This window comes from Apteryx mantelli, chromosome 3 (assembly GCF_036417845.1).
Source record: "Apteryx mantelli isolate bAptMan1 chromosome 3, bAptMan1.hap1, whole genome shotgun sequence".
In the NCBI taxonomy this organism is placed as follows: Eukaryota; Metazoa; Chordata; class Aves; order Apterygiformes; family Apterygidae; genus Apteryx; species Apteryx mantelli.
Window position 1 is genome coordinate 115,157,130 of NC_089980.1, and position 22,967 is coordinate 115,180,096.

At 35.1% G+C, this 22,967-nt stretch overlaps 1 protein-coding gene across 1 annotated transcript in view; it reads left to right on the top strand.

The window, feature by feature from the left end:
- Window positions 1-22,967, top strand: part of CSMD1 (CUB and Sushi multiple domains 1) — a 1,279,784-nt gene that overhangs the window by 1,182,477 nt on the left and 74,340 nt on the right. The window contains exons 51-52 of the mRNA XM_067294827.1: window positions 10,853-11,047; window positions 15,645-15,818. Coding sequence (XP_067150928.1) covers window positions 10,853-11,047; window positions 15,645-15,818 — 369 coding nt within the window. The remainder of the gene's footprint in view (window positions 1-10,852; window positions 11,048-15,644; window positions 15,819-22,967) is intronic.

The window sequence follows — 22,967 nt, forward strand, 5'->3', positions numbered from 1 at the left end:
ATGATGGAGAGTGGCTTAACAATAACGTCCGCCAGCTCCCTCAGCACTCGAGGGTGCATCCCATCAGGGCCCATGCATTTGTGGGTGTCAAGTTTGCTTAAATGATCTCTAACCCGATCCTCCTCGACCAAGGGAAAGTCTTCCTTTCTCCAGACTTTCTCTCTTGCCTCCAGGGTCTGGGATTCCTGAGGGCTGGCCTGAGAGGTAAAGACTGAAGCAAAGAAGGCATTCAGTAATTCTGCCTTCTCTGCATCCTTCGTCACCAGGGCACCCACCCCATTCAGCAAAGGGCCCACATTTTCCCTAGTCTTCCTTTTGCTACTGATGTATTTGAAGAAGCCCTTCTTGTGGTCCTTGACATCTCTTGCCAGATTTAATTCCAAATGGGCCTTAGCCTTCCTTGTCACATCCCTGCATACTCTGACAATATTTCTATATTCCTCCCAAGTGGCCTGTCCCCCTTTCCACTTTCTGTAGACCTCCTTCTTCTGGTTGAGTTTTGCCAGGAGCTCCTTGCTCATCCATGCAGGTCTCCTGCCCTCTTTGCTTGATTTCTTACTCACAGGGATGCAGTGATCTTGAGCTTGGAGGAAGTGATGCTTAAATATTAACTAGCTCTCTTGGATCCCCCTTCCTTCTAGGGCCCTAACCCATGGGATTCCTCCAAGTAGGTCCTTGAAGAGGCCAAAGTTTGCTCTCCTAAACTCCAGGATTGCGATTCCACTCATTGCCCTGCTTCCTCCTCACAGGATCCTGAACTCCACCATCTCATGGTCACTGCAGCCAAGGCTGCCCCCCACCTTCACATCTCCAACCAGTCCTTCTTTGTCTGTTAGTACGAGGTCCAGCAGCACACCTCTCCTCGCTGGCTCTGCCACCACCTGTGTCAAAAAGTTATCACCAATGCTCTGCAGGAACCTCCAGGACTGTTTGTGCCTAGCTGTGTTGTCTCTCCAGCAGATATCAGGGTGGTTGAAGTCCCCCATGAGAACCAGGGCCTGGGATTGTGAGGCTACTTCCAGCTGTCTGTAGAAGGCCTCATTGACTTCCTCTTCCTGAACAGGCGGCCTGTAGCAAATGTCCACAACAGTGTCACCCATGTTAGCTTGCCCCTTAATCCTCACCCATAAGCTCTTAGCTGATTCATCATCCACCCCCAGGCAGAGCTCCGTACATCCCTGCTGCCCTCTCATGTAAAGGGCAACTCCACCACCTCCCTTTCCTGGCCTGTCTTTCCTAAAAAGCACACAGCCATCCATGACAGCACTCCAGTCATGCGAGCTATCCCACCATGTCTCTGTAATGGCAATGAGATCATGACCTTGCGACCGCACACAGGTCTCTTATTCTTCCTGTTTGTTCCCCGTGCTGCGTGCATTGGTGTACAGGCATTTCAGAGAGGTGATCAAGCATGCTGATTTCCCAGAAGGGGTGCAAGAGGTTTCCCTGTAGTCTTGTCTTGTAGATACTTCCTTAGCTGCATGCAGTTGCTGGAGGTATCCCCACTTGAGCCCTCTTTCGCTAACTGTATGGTCTCTATAACTCTTCCTTCCCCCGTCTTTCCTAGTTTAAAGCCCTCCTTACCAGACTGGCCAGCCTGTCAGCAAAACCTGAAAGATCTGGGTATCTTCCCCAGTGAAGAATGTTAAAACTGAGTTAGAATGTTCTCTAAAAAAATGGTGGAATAGGGACTGGAACTCCTAAATTCCACAACAGGGAAGAATATTGCCCAGTTTAGGTTCAGTCCAAGTTTTCTACATAATAAAAGAGCTGTCATTCTTACCTGTATGGGGAGCTGTCATCACTGAGTGGAAGTGTCCTAATCTTTTTGGCTTCTTTTCAAAAGGTGAGACACAAGTTGCATGTAACTGTACCTGGAGATTCTGTCAGGCATTTTGAATATGTTTTGTTGCTCTGGCTTTTGTATACCTGATAAAAATACCAGAAATGGTTCTGAACTAAGCAGATTTTCTCTTTAAGACTGACAGACGGAACGAGACAGCTTACTTGGTAATGTTTGACTCTTTAAGAAAACTGATAATTTAATGGTAGAATCATAGAAATTACAGCTGAAAGTTGCTTTAAGAGATTTTCTAATCTTCCCTGACAGATGATCATTTAACCTAACCTTAAAGACCTTCTTGAGCACTCCATTTCAGTAATTCACTTTTTTTTACCCTAGCAAAGTTTTTCTCTCTATATTTTTTCTATATACATATGGAAAACCTGAGTCTACACTGATGCAGTGTAAAGTCATTATTTCTTCTTGTATCCACAATGGACAAGAAGATGTTATTGCATTCTTCTTTCATTCTTCTTTATGTATTTGAAGGCTGTTGTCTTCTCAGTCCAGCTTTTCTGTAGCGTTAATCTTGCTGTGGTTCATTCTCAATGTTTCTTCTTACTTTTTGAATTGATTATTCTCATTACTGTCCTCTGGACACTGTCCAGTTGGTCCACATCTTTCTTGATGTCTTTTAAGAGCAGTGCTTGCAATCAAATGCAGCAGTTCCACTGAGAACATAAGAAAGACTATTCAGAAACATCTGTGATCACACAAACATGTTCTGAATTCAGAACCAGCTGTGGAGTGAAGGTAGTGCATTGAACTGCCCTTCATTCTCTCATAAAAAATGGTCAAAATGCAAAAAGCATAATTGGAATGTTTAGTCAGAGGGAGTATCAGTGGATGTTTTTGAGGGAAGAGGGGAGTGTAACTATCTGGGAATTTAAAATACATTGCATATATTAAAAACATATTGCAATATATTTGCAGGAAAAAAAAATCAGCTTCTACTTTTGAAACTATCAAACTTAACCAGATAATGACTACCCTACCAACTGAGCTTGAAACTGTGATTATAAATAAAAATTGGCACAACTGTCAACATTATAAAGTTTTGTTTAATACTTATATTATCCTTATAAAGTAGTTATAACACTTTTTCTCATCCTTTTCCATTTTTTTAAAATTCAGTCATTTTGAAAAAAGATCCCCATTACTTACTAAAGCCAGAAGTGCTGCAGTAAAAAAAACTAGATATCTAAATGGCAATGTTAAAGCCAGTATTTTAAAAATGGGTGCTATTCAGTCAGGCATGCTTTACCAAAGATTACCTACCTGCAGAGTGAGGAAGAGCTTGAGAGAATATGCATAACATCCTATTTTTGTAATATGGCTGCTGTAAGGATAAATGTATTTAGTCTCCAGAGATAGAAACATCTCAGACTTGATGAGCAGCAAACACAGCACAGAAAGGTAAATGGTAAATAAATGAGTTGATTTTATCCCCAGGTTTATTAAAATGAAGGTTGAAATAAATGCGGTTTGTTTTGCAAAGTATCTCTGATAGTATAATGCCTGAGGCAGACATTTGAAGCTCCTTTCTTTTCATTAAAAGTATTTATACCAGCTTCGAATCATGGGAAGTATGATTCATGCTGGTCACACAGCAAGACACAGAAGGATCATGGAATTAAGCTATCGGATTTAATTACATAAAATACCAATCAACAGGTACCAATTAAGAAAACTGAACTGAATGATAAATGACTTGCTTCACTTATTTTGCATTCCACATCACTAGCACAGGATGAAGGAACTAGAGGTATCTGTATTGCCATTTGAATGCCTTTCTAAGGCTATTCTTAAATCCAGGCCAATGTTCCAATTAGAGAGCAACCGTATAATAGTAAGTTCAGACGTGAATAGAAGCCATTGTGTGAAGCCTGCAAGAACTTTTGGCTGAAAGCACGTTACTATTAGAAAAGAAGGGAGTGTGACATGAAGTTCAAAAAACTATTCCATCCAAAAGGTGCAGATATACCCGGGAAATGTGGGCAAATCACAGAACTTGGGTCTCAAAGTATAGCTGGGCACAGGTGCCTGCAGGATTTGTGCTCCTTACTGTATGCTATATGAAGTGACTGTAGTACCTTTTACACCAACGGATATCATTTGGATAGTACTCAAGTACAAAGGAAAGGCTGTGTGGACCTGATTACAAATTTAAGGTCTTAAATTGTAAATATTGTCAGCTGAGAAACACTGCTTTACCTTGTCTGTCATGAGCATCTTTACACACCCGTAAACTACTCTTGCGAAAAGTTGTTAGTTTCCATCTTTCTAGGACTTTTTTTTTAAAAAAAGATCTTTTGGAAAATTCTTGTTTTGTCTATTCTGTTTCATCAGCTATGATTTGAAATGTGTCTGCCACTATGGAAATGCAGATGCTGATTCTTGCAGTGACAAGTTAAAAAGGGAAAAAACATAAATGAAATTTCCTTCCGTTCCTTTGAATGAGATAATCTCTTCCTATTATTATACTAAAATTGCACCATTATATCATGATTCTTACATTTTGTTTGTGACTAATTAGTGAAAATTATTCCTACATAGTTCTTCTGTGCCTCACTTTCTTCAGAATATGTATCATCAAGTGTAGAGAAGTGGGGTCTTGCAAATCAGAAAGACTGAAAGCTGGAAGCCCAAAGGGACTTGCATATCAATGCTAAATTTAGATGTATCTCTCCTGAAGTTCAGTCTAGAGCCCCACTTGGATGTGTAAGTTCATTTACTGAATAGAGAGATTCAGGCTTAAAATAGTATCCATAACTATTTTCTAGAGAAACAAAATCTTCTAAAGTACCCTGCCCATTTAGGCACTACTGCCCAATCTAAACAACAGACAGTGCTGAAGAAAGGTGTTGGTGGGAGCCAATTCATTCATCTGAGACACTTTTTTTGTTTTTAAATTTTTTATCTTCATTTTTAAATATTTTTCACTACATATTTGTTTCTTTCTGCTGCTTCTCTGAAGTTCTCTGATTTGGAAATCTACATTTCAGTCATCTAGAAGTGTTTTTCCTTTTGCGTCATACTGATAGAAGTGAGAACAGATTTTTTCTTTTTTTTTTTCTTTTTGCTGAACAACCTTGTAGCTTGAACTATATCCCTAATTTTTTTTTGTCCTAAAGATGACAGATAAGAATATCTATCTTTTAGGGAGTCACTATATAAATTTCTTAGGGTTTTTTTTAATTATTATTATTTTGTGGACTCTTGACACTGACTTTCCTCATGAAATAGAAATACCAACCTAAAGCCAGGGTTCTCTCTCTGCAGCAATCAAACCTCTTATTAGGAAAGTCTATTCATAGCTTGAAAGTATTATTTACTTTTTCTGTGAATAATTTGGAGAAATAGCTGTTATAAAGCCTCTGTATTAAAAGATACAGAAAGGAGGAGTTGTGCTTCATTGTGTCAGCAGTAGAAAATGTATAATGTGATAACAACAAGCTACTGAAAAATTGGTATGACATCTGAATCAGTAAGGTTGTACTAAGCCTGTTCTGAACCAGAAGGGAGTTTGTTTCTCTGTTTAATATATATATTATAGGGCTATTAGGGAATTCATTGTTTTCTGGTTCCAAAATTCATGTTCCTTGAGAAGAAACCTCAGTAACATATTTGAAAAATATGAGTTTGCTCTGACAAACTGTACAGTCCAGTGCTGTAAACTTTTGACAGTCTGAGATGTGATACAGTCCCAATGTTCAGATTAATGAGTATTTAAGGGTATGTGATATTTTTAGAAGAGCTAGGGTGAATGGAACACATAATTCTTTTAGAATTCAAGCATCACTTTTTTCATGACAGGGCAACATAAAAAAGAAGTTCTCTGGGTCAGCATGAAGCATATTTTTAAAAAAGGCATTTCTGCATGCTAGAAAATGTCTAATATAAATTCTTAAGAAAATGATAATTATGATTAATGCATATTTTTAGAGTTTTGCCAGCCATTTAGTAAAAAGAGGTACAAACGCCTGACCAATTGAAATTAATGGAAGTATAACCTTTTTTGTTCTCTAAGAAATCTGGAGGCATGAAGCTCCTTTAAGAAATGCACAGAAAAGAGCATTAATGTCAGCAGGATCTGGTAAATGCAAAGCAGAGCATTCTGTTCTGTGCATCATCCCCTGCACTCTGTGCTTTCTGGCCGTACCCAGGGAACTGACTTAAAATACTGTGTCAAAGGGTCAAAAAATAATGACAGCAAATTTCATGCTTTATATCTATGTTTCTCTTCACAAGATCAGAAGGACTGAATATGTACACTTATGCAAGATCATGATGTCGCATTCTTTTTCTGATTATGTCAATGTCCTACAAGCTAAATACCATAATTTGTATAAAGATGAATGTATACAATATTAGATTATATTGATGTTTGCACATATAAGATATACTCATGTAGGTTATACTGTATATGTGTTGGTGCTAACATCTGTACCAGTATATGTTTGTTACTAAAAATACTGCTAAAATAGAGTAACTTCTTAGCCCCTGCTCTTAATTGCTTTCCTTTCCATGGAAGTAAGTAGATGTATGACCTAGGAAATTGAGTCTGCAGTTAACTGTTTTTTCTAAAATTTTAATTGCCTGGATGTGCCTTATAAATGGATAACTTTATTGCCCTTTTCAATTAGTCCCTAATATACTGGCTCCAAGGATTAAATCAGGTACTTTGTTTTATGCTAGTTTCTCTAATACCAAGCATTTTAAAGAGCACCTTTACAGAATCTAAATGTTGCCTTTGCATACTCTGCAAATTGTAGATCTCACTGTAGATATTTTTGAAAGCAATAGTGTGGCTGAACTATAACAGTAATGGTTTGGACATTTCTTTCTTGCATGATTTTCTAGAAATTACTTAGAAAATAATTAGAAATTTTAGAAGAATTTTTTTATAATTTCAATCATCTTTGTACATATCTATTTATGCTACTTTGATTCATGGTTCTGAAGTAGTAGTTCTGAAGTAAAGCATCAGTTGCATTATAAATGCCAAAAGAAATTTGTGAATATAAATAGGGAATGTATTATCACTCATTGTTCATAGATACATAATTGGTGGAATTTTCTATTAGCTAGGACATGCAGAAGACCATATGCAACAATTCTGCTAACATTTTCTTAAATAAGTCCTAACGTGTAAGTTTTTTTTTTTTTTCCTTAAGGGTGGTTCTGTTACACAAAATGCTTACTAAGGGTTAGTGTTTGTTCAGTGAGCTGCAGTAAAACAGTTAATTAGTTCAAACATTTTAGATTGAGTTTGGATACATTAGACTGGTAACAGATTGACTTGACATAGCTGACTGGATTGACAGACTGACACTGAACAGTATTTGACCTTTTTGTTTATCTGCTCTGGGGTTTGGAAGCCTTTCTGGTTTAAATGTGGTGAACACCAACAAGCACTTGGTTATTTTGTGCTGGATTCTTCTTTTCTACTAGAAAACTGAAACTATCAACTTGCTCAAATGATCCTTTGTTATCTTTGTTCTTAGGCTCTGCAGTGGATGGAATTATTTGGTTTTGTAGTGTCTTCCTATTTTACTAATTCTTATGAGATTAAACTGTACTACTTTCTCTCTTTTGTCTTTCATAATATACTGCCTTGACCTTGATTTTGCTTTGTTAATCTAATACTGAATTTAGTCAAAATGGTATATTTGAACAATATAGTTCTAATTAATTACATTATAAATTGACATTAAAGTAAGACAAAAATGCCCTTTCCATTTCTTCGTGATCTTTAAATACCAGCTGAAGAATGACAGCTAAGTATCAGATGCCATTACACTTGCAAATATTAGCTAATTCTAGAATTGAGGCCATTTTTCATCATACACATTGCATTTGTCAATTTTTTGTCTTGAAACAATAATTGTATTAAGAGCCACATAAATGACATTTGACATCACATTTAAAATGCTGCTGGGATAGCATGAGATGCATTTTTTTATTTATGTAATAATAAGCAAAGGAAAGCAAAGGCTTACAGACATAAAGGCAACTCAGTAAAAAGGAAGAGTCAGTTTTCTGGTATGCTATGCTACTGAAAATATCAATAGCTAGTTGTATTTATTGACCAGAACAAGTAAAAAGAGTAGGAAAAATATAAGGCATTAATCATTATGAAGAGTTAAACCTAAAACCTCTGCATATTACTACACAAATTCTTGTTATGTTTTAGTAGTTGTAGTTAAAAAGTTCTTATTATATACTTTTTCTTTGCTCAGTGCCACTGTTCATGTAGTAATGAGTCTTGAGTAGCGAATATTTTTTTGTGATGATAGAACAACTTAATTTTTCAACTTTTTAATGGTATTTATATCTCAGGATGAATGCCTTGCTTTTGAGCCTATTCAGAATTATCAGTACATGGAGACTATCACTTCATTAAAATGAGTCTTAATATAATTTCAAATGTTAATTATGTTTACTGACCTATACTTTATGACAAGCAATATTACTCCGACATTTCTGTGTAAAACAGACCTAGGAAACAGAGAGTACATCTTTGCATCTGGAAAAACTTGAAATCATCTATTTCAGTTTTATCTATGTAAATAACAAGTAACTGTAGTGTCTAGCCCATAATTTACGAGAGAGACACTCTGAGGGCCAAATTGATGCACTCAGTCATAAACTGTGTGCGCTAAATCAAGCATCTGTTAATAGTATATTTTTTGTCTCTTGAAGGAAGGGGAAAATAATAAATCAGAATCATTACTTGTAAAATTAAAAGCTTAAATTTTTTAAACAACATTTTTAGTTGATTACATCAACACGCAGTGAGGAACTAAAGGAAGTATATTCTGTACTGAAACGATAACATCTTCAAGTAGAAATTCTACAACCGTATATTGAAATCTGATCTTGTCTGTAAAGTATGCTTGCAACAAGATTCAAAGTGTATGTATAGCTAAAGAACAAAATAAATTACATACTAACATTAGTATTGGATTAAGAGGAAAGATTATGTGGCTCATTTACATACAGTGAAATAACTGAGCTTCTTATCTCTAAGTATCTTAAGATATCCCCTATGGTTGAGACTGCAGTTTTTATTAGTGACTATTAGGCTAAATAAGAAGCTTCCTTTCATCTTCAAAAGAACCATATTTGTCAATAAATCTATTACTTCAAAGGAGAAATGGTAAAAATGTTTCATTTATCAGGGTGTTGAATACCTATTTAGAATAATCTTTTTCTTCTGATAGACCTATATGATTTTTGTCTGAGGTGTTAAGTGAAGTGCCTTAAAGTTTTTGATAGTATTTAATAACAAATAAGAAAGAACTGTTTCTTAGTTAATAATTTTTATTCTTTGGCATGAAACACAGCTTAGTGTCACTATTAGTTTAAATTAAATTAGTAGGTAGGAAGTTGTCTTTTAACTTGGGAAGCTGCTTCTAAATAGTCAGAATGTTACTATGTGACATTATTTTGATCACATATATATCTTAAGATATAGGTAAATGAATATTTTTATCATTTACCAAAGTTATTCTGAAAAGTGGTGAAAATCTAAAATTTTACAGGAGTGTTTCTTCTATTACTTTCCATACATTTCAGTAATTCCCACAACTAGTCTCTTTCATTACATATTCATACTCTTGATAAAATCACTTGCACCTCTCAGACAAAGAAAAGTAAGTCTAGAGCATACGTAACTAATTTTTGTCAGCTTCATGGGTCCTTTCCCTGGTATAATGGTGTAAATTTATTGTAGCATAAATGATAATCAGATTCTTGTTCTTATTTGCTCACACAGTTTGGGGTTTTTATGCACTTCTTCCTATTTCTTCTGTTTTACACGTAACAGCATAATTTGAGTATAGTGTAGAAAAGATACAAGGTAATGATTCCTAAATGTACCAGATCTTTAGAAAAATTATTACTTTTTAAAGCAATATATACGGAAAACAAAAAAAATTGAATTTTTCTTTGCTGTTTCTTTTTCCTTTTTTTTCAAAGTGTTGCTTTTCTCAAGTATTGCTGGGATAGTGGTCTTTGCTAGCATATTCTTTGGGATATGGAAATTTACTAATTCATTCAGAATTTTTCTATAGCAGGGAAATTCTGAATGACATAAGAATCACAATATGGCTATTTTTAATTAAAATAATCATAAATATTTTCATAAAACTAGTCTATTTATAGAGACATAGGCACATTAAGATAGAATTCACTTCAATATGGTAAATAGTTTATATGCTTTATCCTGAATTGCAGAGCATCAGTTTAAAGCTGAAAAATATATAAAAGTGCTATATATGGTTGGTAGTTATTTCAGAAAAAAATCAGTTACAGTTATAGTAAGACTTATGAAAAACCTAAATTAAATTTCTTAGCTACTTGCACTAACTGCATTCTGTTAAAAAATCTGAAATAACTAAATGCCACAGAACTGAAATCACTCTAAAATCTCCCTGAATGTTATCTTTAACGGCCAGTATGCTAAGTTGGAATGTAATAATTTTCCTGAATACTCACAGTATACCATTTTCTAGTAATTAGTATGTGATATGTGTTAACAACTTTTATGACAACCTGTTTCAAGAAGTTGCTAGAGCTTTTGTTAAATGAATATCATGGACAGAAAAACAGAGCACTGTGTGAAATTTCTTTTACATTAAACTACCGGAGGGCAGTAGCCTTAGAGATGTTGAGCTTTCACGCAAAGTACACAGCATTATTTATTGTTCCTTGCATATCCACTATAGTCTGAGATGTGTTCTGTCTCTGAAATTTTTAAATGAATCATATTGGAGAGAATATTGTTGCGCTGCAGCTCTCTAAATTGAAATGTACTACAAACCTCTCCTCAATTCTTAATATTAACTGTATGTTGTTCATTATTTTTGCTGGAAATTGTATTTCAAAAATGCTTGTAGTATGCTCAATTTTACATTGCACAACTTCTGCCAGAAAGGCAAGATACATTTTCTGTGAAGAAATGTAAGGGTAGAATGCTAAGATTTACGTGTCCTTTCTTCACAGCTGTAACTTGTCCCAGCATAGAGACTCTGCTCACAGAACATGTTGTCTGGAGACTGATTTCTGGGTCACTGAACGAGTATGGAGCTCAAGTCATGCTCAGCTGCAGTCCTGGATATTATTTATTGGGTCAAAGACTCATACAGTGCAGGACTAATGGAACCTGGAGTGCAGGCAATGAAAGGCCAACTTGTAAGGGTAAGGAACATACTCGTTTTCAGAATATAAAATGCTTTTAAATGCATACCCTGTTTTCTAAATAAGACTTTTATTTTTTAAAAAATTCTTTTAAAATCAATCTTCTGTAAGTAAGCAGATATAATATTTTCATTGATTATCACTTGTTGAAATTAGTTGAGTAGAACTCTTAATCTGTATGCATAAAGTACAATACATTTTATATAACAGTCAAAGATATAGAATCACAGGATCAATCTGGATGATGATCTAGGATTGGGGATTTATTCAGCTAAGTATTGCGTGAGTATTTAGAGAATACTAGGAGATTATGTTATTATTTTAGAAGATTTTAGATTAGAATTAGGTTAGTTTAGAAGATGATATTACTTTGACCTTTTGGGTGAAACATGAAACACGTACAGTTGGAGAAACACACATAGGAGTTCATGAGTGTGTTTTTATGCATTCTTCATACAAAGGTATCATAAATTATGTTAGCCTGACTTCAGATGTTCATGCTTTAGAGATCCTTGACATTCTCTTTGGATCATATAGTTGTCAAGGGTTACAGTATCAGAGTCTTGATAAATACCCTCCAAAATCCATTTCTTCTTCCTCCTTTCTCCAAGGTGTTCTTCACTTCAGCAGTGAAAGATATTTGGCACATCAGCTAGCTCTGCCAGCCTTAAAGCAGATACTTGTCCTACACTATGGTAGCACTTACAGGCTCTCTTTCAATGCCAGGGTGACGCAGAAAGTCCTAGCATCTAAAAGAAGTGGACAACTGACAGGCCTAGCATACTGAGCAGAACTGGAAATAACATTTAGGCACACAGTTTTTCAGAGTGGCATGTCATTCCAATAAGCTGTTCAAATTATGTATTTCATCCTGAAAAAGTTACTTTATTTTCTTTCTTTAGAAAGTGTTTTTTATTCAGTGAAATTTCTTTAATGGAAAGTTTTCTTTAATTTTACTTTTCCATTTGTAATAATGAAAGATTTTTGAGAATGGCTATTCTGAGACAAACTGAATCAATAAGGGAATTTTTATGGCAGTCTCTAGGAAAGAATTCTGGGGATCAGGAGAACAGTTTAGTTCTGGGATTTTTAAAGCAGAGGGAACAGAATATTCTTCTTTGTCAAACCCTGTTAAGTCTGCAGGCATGTCAGTGATATGTTATGATAAATGGTATCATCAGAAGTATTTTATACAATTCTATGATTGTGATAACACAATGACCATAAACATCAGATAGCTTTTTATTGCAAATAAATGACAGCACAAAACTTCAGTACAATGTTCATCCTGTGACACACAAAAGATGCAATTCAATTGCCTAACCGTAAACTCTTAATGTCATCTGAGACACTTTACATTATCTAAGATGGTAGGTACTACAGAGGACTTATAGGAGATTTTCAGCTTTCCTCAACAGCCGCTGAAAGCTACACAGAATACCCCAAAATCATCTAAAGTGGTACTGAATCAATCCCAAGGATGGTATTCAAGATTAAAATGTCTAAATTTAGGTGTTTGCATACAGGTGTATGTAGTCATGTGTGTGTATGTTGAGTAAACATAGTGTCTTGGCATTATCTGAAATGCTCCAGGGTACATGAAACATCCACATGAGGTATATGTGACACATCTGTCTACTGCATATGGGAGACCTAAAACAGCAGCCAGGGGGGAATATACTATGGCATCTCAAATGGCACTAAATGGCTATATTTAGGTAATAGAATTGGAATGTAAGATGATCACTGAGGATTTGGTGGTCACATTTTAGGAATCAGATGAAATACGTGTGCATTAATCCAGAGAGACAGGAATTATTTTGAATATGCCTAATTAAAAACGTAATGTAAAAAGGAAAGGGAAGGGAAGGGAAAGGAAAGAGAAAAATATAACTATATAAATTATTTTTTCTTTAAATGCCCTGCCTTCATCTGTGGGATCAAGAAATAATTCACAAATGTATGAATTTTGGATATGCTGCAGCCTATTTTAGTTTCATGCAACATTTTGGATTGTAGCACATTATCTAATGAATTAAAGGCATTACTTCAGACTTACATTTTAAAAGATGGTTATAGAAACATCCTTTTTATATTACTAGTCCTATATTCCTATATTACATATATTCCTATATATATAATATATATTCCTATATTCCTATAATCCTATATTACTAGTCCTGGACAATTATAGAAAATATTGCCATTAAAATTTGACTTTCCTGTGATTGGGTCAAACTTCCTCTCCCAGCCTGAGTTCCCAGTAGAAAATCAGGTTTCTCACCAGTATTGGGAAGTGAGTTGCTTCAAACCTAAGGCATGGAACTTGCAGAGGGAATACTTGAGAATATATTAGGATATTAGGATATATTAGGATATTAGGATAGGAAAAGAAGAACAAAGGAAAGAACTCATAGAAGGATTTAACCTGTTTAATTAAAAATAAAACAACAATATCTATTTTCTAGAAAAGAAGATGAAATTATTTAAGATGTTTTTAGGACAAGACTGAGAGAGCTACCTGTAACAGCAACCAGTGCATGAAAATAGTGTAATTTGATTTTACCTAAATATTGATGGGTTGTGGGATTTATTTTGGTTCTGCTTTTTTTATTCTGTTCGTTTGGTTGGGGAAAATTTCCTTTTGAAAATATGCAGTTGGAAAAATAAGGTAACTCTTGTATAACTCTTACTATCTCAATTTTAATTTTAAATTTAAAACCGATGGGATTTTGGTTCTGTTAAGTCAAATCATGATCCTTTTCTTTTGTGCACATGTACTAAAAAGCCTCTAAAGTCTAGTTGTTTTTTTTTTTATTTGCTGCCTAATGTGCAGCTACTACTCAGCTGCTAAAGTCTTTTGAAAAGCTAGTTCTTCACCAGCCTTTACAATTACAGAATTCTTATGTAAATAAGTAGAAAATGGGGAGACCCATATGTCATGATATTAACAAAAAGAAAAGGGTTAGTTAGATACAGAAATCAAAGGAGCTGCTGATTAAAGATTAGTTTATTTATAAGACATATTTTATTTTGTCCTCTGATAGAGGACTGATTAGGATTTAATTGTTGCAAACTCCATCCACATGTTTAGTAATACTTTCATTAGATATAGATTGTTAAGATCCAGAAATACACTGGAGAGAAGTCTAATATTTACTGTCTATCTGTCACTCACATACTTGGAGTAGATTGTATATATATAGATTCTACCTGTTCAAATTTATATTTCTGAAGCAGCAGGAATGATAACTGAAACAATGATGATAAAGCATTTAATTGTATGTATCAATATTAACTTGTGAGTAGTTTCTATGTGTACAGTATCTCTAGAGGAGTTGCAAAGCATCACATTAAGGGAGTTCTGGATTAAGAGTGACCTAACTAGTACTTTTGTTTTATTTGTTTAAGATTATGCTGAATAGCTTCCTAGCAATTATGAAAATAAAGCATTTCTGACATGTTTAGAACAAACCATTCTGTTGCACCTTAGGAAAAAAAATGACACTGTTTTATTGTGTGTATAAGTGTAATTAATATTCTGCATATTAGCATTAGAAGTTACAACACTAGGCCCCTCCACAAATGACATTAATGTGACTTGAATTTAGCCAAAGGAGACTTATCCACCTCTGGAAAGCTTATGTGCATAACAAACTTTGATCACATATATTCTAATAGTGGCTGAGCTGACTGCACAGTCATATGCACTCTATTTTATCCAACTTCTACCCTGGAAGTTCCATGTTATTTTCTACAGTGAACCTTTTAATATATAGAAGAATGGAGCCTTGAGGTTTCAATTAGTAAATTTAGCTGTGATTAACACACTTTTGAAAATAAAGATAAACCCATGATATATGCTAGCAGGTACTAAAATACACTTGAAGCTCTTGGAAGCATTTATGTGCATCTTAAATTACACGATTGTTGATTTATTTTTTCTAGAAACAGAAGATGTGACAGAACAGTTCTAACTGAATTAGAGTTTGATACATTCCTAAAGGGAATTTTTCATGTGGTGTCTGTATTAGCTGTGGGTTGCAGCTGATGATACAGAAGGTTTCTGTGATGAGTGAAATCTAGAGTCAACAAAATTTATTTTTTTAGCAGGTAGCCTATGATATATATTATATGATTATGAATATCAGTGAGAAATAAGAAAAAAGGCAGTTTAGAACAGTTCAGAGTACCACGTGTAAAGATAATACCTTTAAGAAGGCATAACACTTCAGCAGGCCTGGGAAAGTATATATGAGGAGTAGCCTGGAAAAAGGAAACATGCAGTATAGCCACAACCTTCCTGGACATTCATATGGTTCTTGTGCTTCAGCTCTGGAAATCCAGATTGTCTCTAGGCTGCTGTCAAGGTGTGAAGATACCTTTTTGAATTTTCAAACCTGAACATGTGTTGCCAAAGCAAGCATAACTTTAAGCTATTACTGTGGAATACAACTCCAAACTCTTTTGTATTTATTTTGTGTTACACTTACTTTTTAAGAAAATGTGAGATGATATATCTAAGAAATTATGTAAAGTGATTTCATATTTCAGTTGTAGTTATGTTTGGTTTTGTTTGTTTGCTTTTTTTTCCTAGTTATCTCCTGTGGTGGTCTTCCATCTCCACCAAATGGGAATAAGATTGGAACCTTAACAGTATATGGAGCTACTGCAATATTCACCTGTAACACAGGATACACATTAGTTGGTTCTCACGTAAGAGAATGCTTGGCAAATGGACTCTGGAGTGGGACTGAAACCCAATGCCTAGGTAAATATATTTCTGATTTTTTTTAGTCGAACACAATAAGAAGTACTGGAATTGCCTCATGTCAAGCAACAATGCTCTTAAAACAGTGAAAAATAAGGATATCCTGAATACAGAAAATGTTGTATGCTGCAAATGATTTTATACTACTCTACTGGCATATAACTTTTTTTAGAAATTCAGCTGTTCTAACAGCTGACTGTACTCAGTTGCTTTCAGGCAAGGAGGAATCTCTTTTATCTTGAGAGTTCAACCTTACTTAGAAAGCAGCCGCCTTCTTTCCTGCCTAGGCACATCCTTTTCAGCAGAACATGTACTATTCCATATCTGTCTAGTACATTGTAAACAAAATGGTTTTACCACCTATCATACACAAAAATTGAATCATTTTATAGAGGAAATAATTGAATAAACTTTTTTAAAAATTACTAGGATGACTCTCAGTCTTTCAGGTAGATTCAAATATTTGGCATTAGCTACTGGCTTTAACAAGCATGGATACTTGTAGAGAAAGTTTCAGATTTGTTTCTGGTTTACACTAATTGAGAGACTACTATTTGTGCACAGATATTATATGTGGTGCTTTCCAAAAAATGTAATGCACATATACATTTTTATTTTTGATGCATTTGTAGAACACCACAATGTTTCATCTTTCTGTATGTCTGAATCTAATCTTTGCAGTAAACATAATAAGGAAGGGAAGCATAAAAAAAGATAAAATACACAGCGAAGTATCATCAAGATGAAAGATTTCTAGACTTACTTGTAATATGTTTTAAATGTTTGATAGAAACAATAGGATCAAAGAACAAGGATATGATTATCCAGAATAAGACCCATCCCTATTTTTGAACCAATAAAACAGTAAAAACATTGTTTTATATGTAAATGATAATAGCTATATCATAAAATATCAAGCTGATTTTCTATCCAGAACTCATTTATTGTAAAAACTTCAGGTAGGCTAAAGAAAAGTTTGTCTAATTAGCTGTAAATCTAACAGTAACATTTAACTTCAGGGCTTTAAAATAAATTATGTTTATTCATTTCTAAATTGTAAAATCCCTTGACCTCCCACCCCTTGGGAACATTATATTTTATAAGGGTATGTCAACATGATAATTTTACATATGAACAAATATATAAAATACCAATTATCTTCCTCTGAAATTGGTGTCTTCAAAATAGCCCCATAAAAATGTAGGTAGCTATGCTTTGTAGCATCTCATGAAGAACAAAAACTTTTGTTGTATTGGAAGGAGTAAATTCAGAACTTCAATCAAGACTGAAAAAAACCTTTTTTCTAAGCCTCGCTTCTTCAAACCTGTGACATACTGGCTGAGGAATTTCTGATGTTGTCAATTCTAGAAACCAAGTCAAAATTAATACTGCATATATATTTGCAAAAAATCAGTGTCATTATGGACCTACACAAAAGCAGCTTAATATGTATATGTGTGAAGAACTGAAATGCAAGGCTGCTGAGCATTTTTAAAAGCCTGAATATGCTTAACTTTCACAATGTCAGTAAGACCACTGGCTTTCTGTGTTCAGATAGATACACATATGATCTTTAGTATATCAGGTCGTTGGTGCTCAGTATTTTATAGAAGTAAGTGATAAACAGGTAGTCTCTTCTGTTTGGCTTTACTTTTCTAAGCATAGTACCATGATAAGGGTGTTTGCAGTTCATGCCCACACCAAGGTGCAAAACTGAAAGAAATGGCCACACACACTGAGCAAGGCATAGAGCTCCTATTTAAAATACAACTGGTAGAATATTATATTAAAATAAAAGACAAACATCTTCATCACAGTAACCAGGTGTAATGGGACCACATACCAACTCAACCATGTCTTCTAAAACAATTTTCATGTATCATCAATTTCAGTTTAGCAGGTTATTAAGAAAAAGGAATAGCAAGAATCATCAGGCAAACATCATTTTTAACAGTAGTGGCAACATCCTGCATTTCTAGACATCTTTAATTCCTGTGAACATTTTTAGGGAAAATACTTTAATGCACTAACAAACAAAAGCATAATAATCTAGACTTGATGGAAAAAAGTGTAGAGTTTTCAGCTGCATATTAACTCTGTTCTTCATCACAGTGTCTGCTTCACCAGCATCTTTACAGACAATTTGAGTGAGTGTAGGTGAAATACAGACACGAAGGGGTCTTTTGTCAGAAGTGGAGATAAAACCTAGGTCTCTGTGTCCTACTTGCCCTGTTGATTGCCTTTTCTTCTTTCGATTCAGACATTAGACTGCAGCAGCAAGAGAAATGAAAAGAGGATCTTTTTGAAAAAAGTAGCGTGAAATGATGTAATTCAGATCACGAGAACTGAATTATGATTTCATAATCTTTGATCATGCATTCCTGATTGATTGGTTCATTTTGCAACAGTAATGTTTGTAGCACAATTTTTGTAAAGATAATTTTACAGTAGGTTATCTCTTAAAATCAGTACTGCTCAAAAGTAGTGAACATCATCTCACAGAGCTAAGTTATACAATACTGTAAATTTAGAAAGAATATAGCTACCCTAAAATAGCTTTTGGATAGGCTAAAGACTGGATCAGTACCCTGAGGATGTGGGCCCTTGTGAAAATGTCCCAGGGCCCAGTTCATAGCTTTATCACACCTTTTCATGGAATGCATAGTTGTTTTCCATTTACCTTTAATTCACTTGTAACTCAGTCCAGGTTATGTAAAAGAAGATTTGAATGAGCAAAAAATTAGTAAAACAAATCTGTTTTACCTAGCAAAAACAATTCCACTGAGGTACTGACTAGGAGAATTTTCTTTGAGCTTTCCTATGCTTCAGGATTACCTTTTTGCATACATAAGATCACTGCTGTGTTTCATCTGTTCCATCGTGGAGCAGCGTAAGAGGGTTGTGCATGAAGACAAAACAGTCTTACTTCCTGCTGATGTCAGGCTATCCCTAGAATGAGGCTGACCAACAGTTAAAAGATGGGGAACTGCAACTGTGTAGATCCAAGTCTGCATGTGTAAAAGTATTTTCTTCGACACTTTGTTCTGTTGCAAACATGGGAGCTGCATTGTAAAAAGAAAGGCTATTATCCCACAATTTTTGTGGTGTGTTATACTATTCATTAACAGTGTGGTGCCTGGTACTTGCATATCATAATTTCTGGCAAAATGGTATGTGTTAGCTTTCATTTATTTTAAATAATCTGAAACACCATTTTATCTGCTGATCAATCACAATAGTATGTAGTAATTATGTACTGCTTTTCATTCTTGAAGAGCTAAACATGCGGGATAGTTTAGCTGCCAGCACATACAAACTAAACAATATATAAATCTCAATGGATTCTGTGTTTGTATTATAAATTACTCTTGCCTGTGGAGGGCTGGAGAGGATTCTTTCTTCTACTGTGACTACTGAGAAATATATTTGACCATTAAACAACTTAGAACAGTAACAGTCTACGATAGCGATAAATTTAGGCCCAAATAGCGTACAGATGGAGAGGAACCCATCTGCACAGGACTTACTTAATGAACAGTACCAGTTTAATCCCCCAGTCAGTTTAAAAACCATACACAAGTGAAGCTTTTAACCCTGTGGAGAACAGCTAATGAAGTTACAAGTTCTCATAGTTAGGAAAGACTGTCTCTATATACAGCTTGAACTTTATTTATATAAACTCATCCTTTCCAGTGTTTTTCTGTTGGATTTTGTCTGTTTTAGTATTTTGCAAATCCACATTGAAATTGTTATCTGTTACTATGCTCTTATCCCCTTGGTCATGACTACTAACTTCTAGCTTTTCTCCAGCTGACTATCTTCATTTTAAATGATTTCTGCAGATATATTTCCACCTCAAATGACCACAATACTTCTTGCAGGAATTATAATAGTGGTAAAAATAATGTTTACTTTATGATACTTCCCAATTCTTTTTCTTAAAAATTTTGAGTGACTTTGGTTTCTGTGGGATGTACCAGATAGATTGCATTGTAGAATGCAGCTCTTTGTTTAGAATGGTTAAATATATGTATGTATCCTCACTAGACGAAAAGGATTGCACCTAGAACTGGAAGACTGTTAATCACCATTTAGCCTTTGCCATTTCAAATTCAGACAAGCTCTATAATGACAAGCTCTATAGTGACAAAATACTGCACAGCTGTGAGTGTGAAAGTCTAAATATAAATGAGTTATCCCATGCATGCTGCAGAAGATTGTATTAAACCTCTTCCTGCCTCTCTGATTTCTCTCACATGAGGGATATTCGCACCATGCACTTCAGGCACCTAATTTAGATGCAATTTAGAGAAGAATCTGAAATCCTAAATTCCCAACAAGGTGAATGGAACTGTGCAGGCTCCTCCAGAGAGTAATTCAGAAAAGGTAAATTTGGTTCTTTAAGCCAGATGATGTGAATGCCAAAAACTGTGTATTCCTAAATTTGAAGGACAACATGCACCAGATTTATTTCAAAGGTGCCTGTGAAAATCACTAGGCATACACCCAGGGAGCTCTGAATAAGCCTTTACATTTCAAAAGAATGATAATGAGTTGAAGAAGCTTTTACCTATGCTGTACCTGTGTGAATGTTGTTCCAGACAGCTATAGGCGAAAATAGATACCACTTTGTGTTACCCATTGATCTAGGTAAAATGAATTTATGATTTCAGTCCAATTGAGTGAACTAATTTCTAAATCTCAATAAAAGGTTTGTCAAATCCTTATTATCTGTCTCAGAAGAAAGCTAAGCCCAATGACTGCAGTTAATGAGTCCAAGGCTAAATATAGAACTTATGTCTTCAAGGATTTAGTGTTGTGTGTCTTTTCCTAGTTATAAAAAGATAAATATGAATCCTAAGGCTATTTTTTCTTCTGGTTTAATTTAATTCCTAACACTGCTGATATTTCATATCACTTCCCCTTTTCCCTTCCAAAAATAATTGCACCTATAAGTCAATAGAGTTTAGACATACGTGTCTGTGTGTATGCTTTGTGTGGTATGAGTGTGCCTGCATACGTGTAGGAGGCATATAGCTCTAATCAGAAGCATTGAAATGTATGCTTAATTCCATCTCTACTATTGCTGGAATTTAATCATAGACTACAATGCTTTTCCTGAACAGGTATTTTATCCTGATTTTGTATGACTTTCAGGTGCAAAACTCTATCCAAATACATTAAGGACGTACTCTAAAATCTAAACTTAAATGTAAATTCATTCCATTCCATTTTCATAAATTCTTAGCGTATTTTTTCCAAAATGTAAGAATTCCATATACATGTACATAATTTTATAATATATGTAATTCCCTACCTTTGTCAGTGTGAAAAAATACTACTACTGACTGTGCTTTTGTATAAATCTCTGGTCCTGTAATTGATCTGGTATGATATAGTGTTATTGAATTATATTTCAATTTCTTATTGAAAAATAAAATAAAATGACCTGTATCCTGTTTGCTAGATGTTTTAGAAGAGAGCTGCTGACTCAACCTTGAACCATGTGAACAATTTCCTTAGTTCCTGAGAGCATATTTTATTAAAAAATCCACTGGCACCTCTTTAATTTACTTTTAATCTAATTTTGTGTAACTGGAAAATTACATAAATTTTATGTTATTGCCCTGCTCTTTCAGTTCTTAAGTTGTTGGGATGTTTAATCTAAATGAGTCAAAATTCACAAAAAAACATTAAATCCACTAGCTGGAGTGATCTGTAAATGAAATGACTCACATAATAAGTGCAGAGGGTTGTTAAATCCTCGTTCAAGAGAAAATATGCAATACTCCAGTTGGCACATCTCAGCTATCTTTGTTCCTGAAATTTCTTGTGGTTCCCTGTATTTGGCTTCTATACAACCATTGCATTTCAATTTTTCACTTTTTAGGCCTATAAAAATTAAACATTTAAATGTATTCCATTCTAGCTTGTATAAATACAGCTTCTCTTTTAAGTTTTTGAACCTTTTTCATAGATTTCCTTCCCCAAAGTTTGTAGTTTTCCCAGTTGCCTGAATGATGGGTTGGAATTTAGGACCCTGCAGGATTTTTTTCTTTAGAAGAAGAAATTGTTATTAGAAGTGAGGTATAACTCCACTCTAACATGTAGTTCGTCTAGTTGTAGATTAACCACACCATGAATTCTCCATTCTTGTACCACATTTTGGGGAAGAAAGAGCTGTTACAGCAGTAGGGGGATCAAGTAAGAGTATTTAAACTGAACTAATACATGTGATTGGACAGGGTGAGTCTGAGATGATAGCTTATGATTGCAAAGCCACTCTACCGTGTTTGAAAAGTGGGAACAATTCCAGTAACTGAAGGACAAGCAAGTATATCATCAGACTTCAAAAAAGGGCAAGAAGAAGGAAGCAGAGAGCTACAGGCTAGTCTGCCTCACCTGAGTCCCTGAAAAATGGAAATGGAAAATTAGAGAGTAAGTCTTAGGCAAGTCCATTTCCAGGCATATGGAGAACAAGCAGGTAATTGGGAACAGCCAGGATGGCATAACCAAAAGCAAACCTGACCAGCCTTACTGCCTTTCCTGATGACTGAATCATCAGATGAGGGAAGAGCAGTAGATTACTTTTGGCTGTAGCAAGACTTATGAAACAGCTTGCCGTAGTATCCTTGTAGCCAGATTGAGGAGGGGTAGACTACAGGGTGAGTGTGTAAAACTAATTGGACAACCAAGCTCTGAAGACTGTGTTCCGTGGTTCAAGGTATGACTAGTAACCTGCTTCTAATGATGTTTCTAAAGGGTGGATACTGAGGCCAGTACTCTCCAACATCTTTGTCAGTGACTTGGATGAGAGGCTGGGATGCAGCTTCAGCAAGTTTGAGGATGACAACAAATGACGGGGGAGCACTTGATATGCTGGAGAGCAGTACAGCTAATTAGAGGGACCTTGACAAGCTGCAGGAATGGGACAACAGAAAATTCATGAAGTTCAGCAAAGACAAATGCTGAGTCCTGCACTTCTGCTAGAATTGGGCCATGCTTAGTACAGAGTAGGAACTGACTGGGTAGAAAGTAGCTTCACAGAAAGCAGCCTGGGTGACTTGGTGGATAAGTTGAACATGACTTAGCAGTGTGGCCTTGCGGTAAAGAGGGTCACTGTTTGGCACTCATTTGGAATACTCTGTC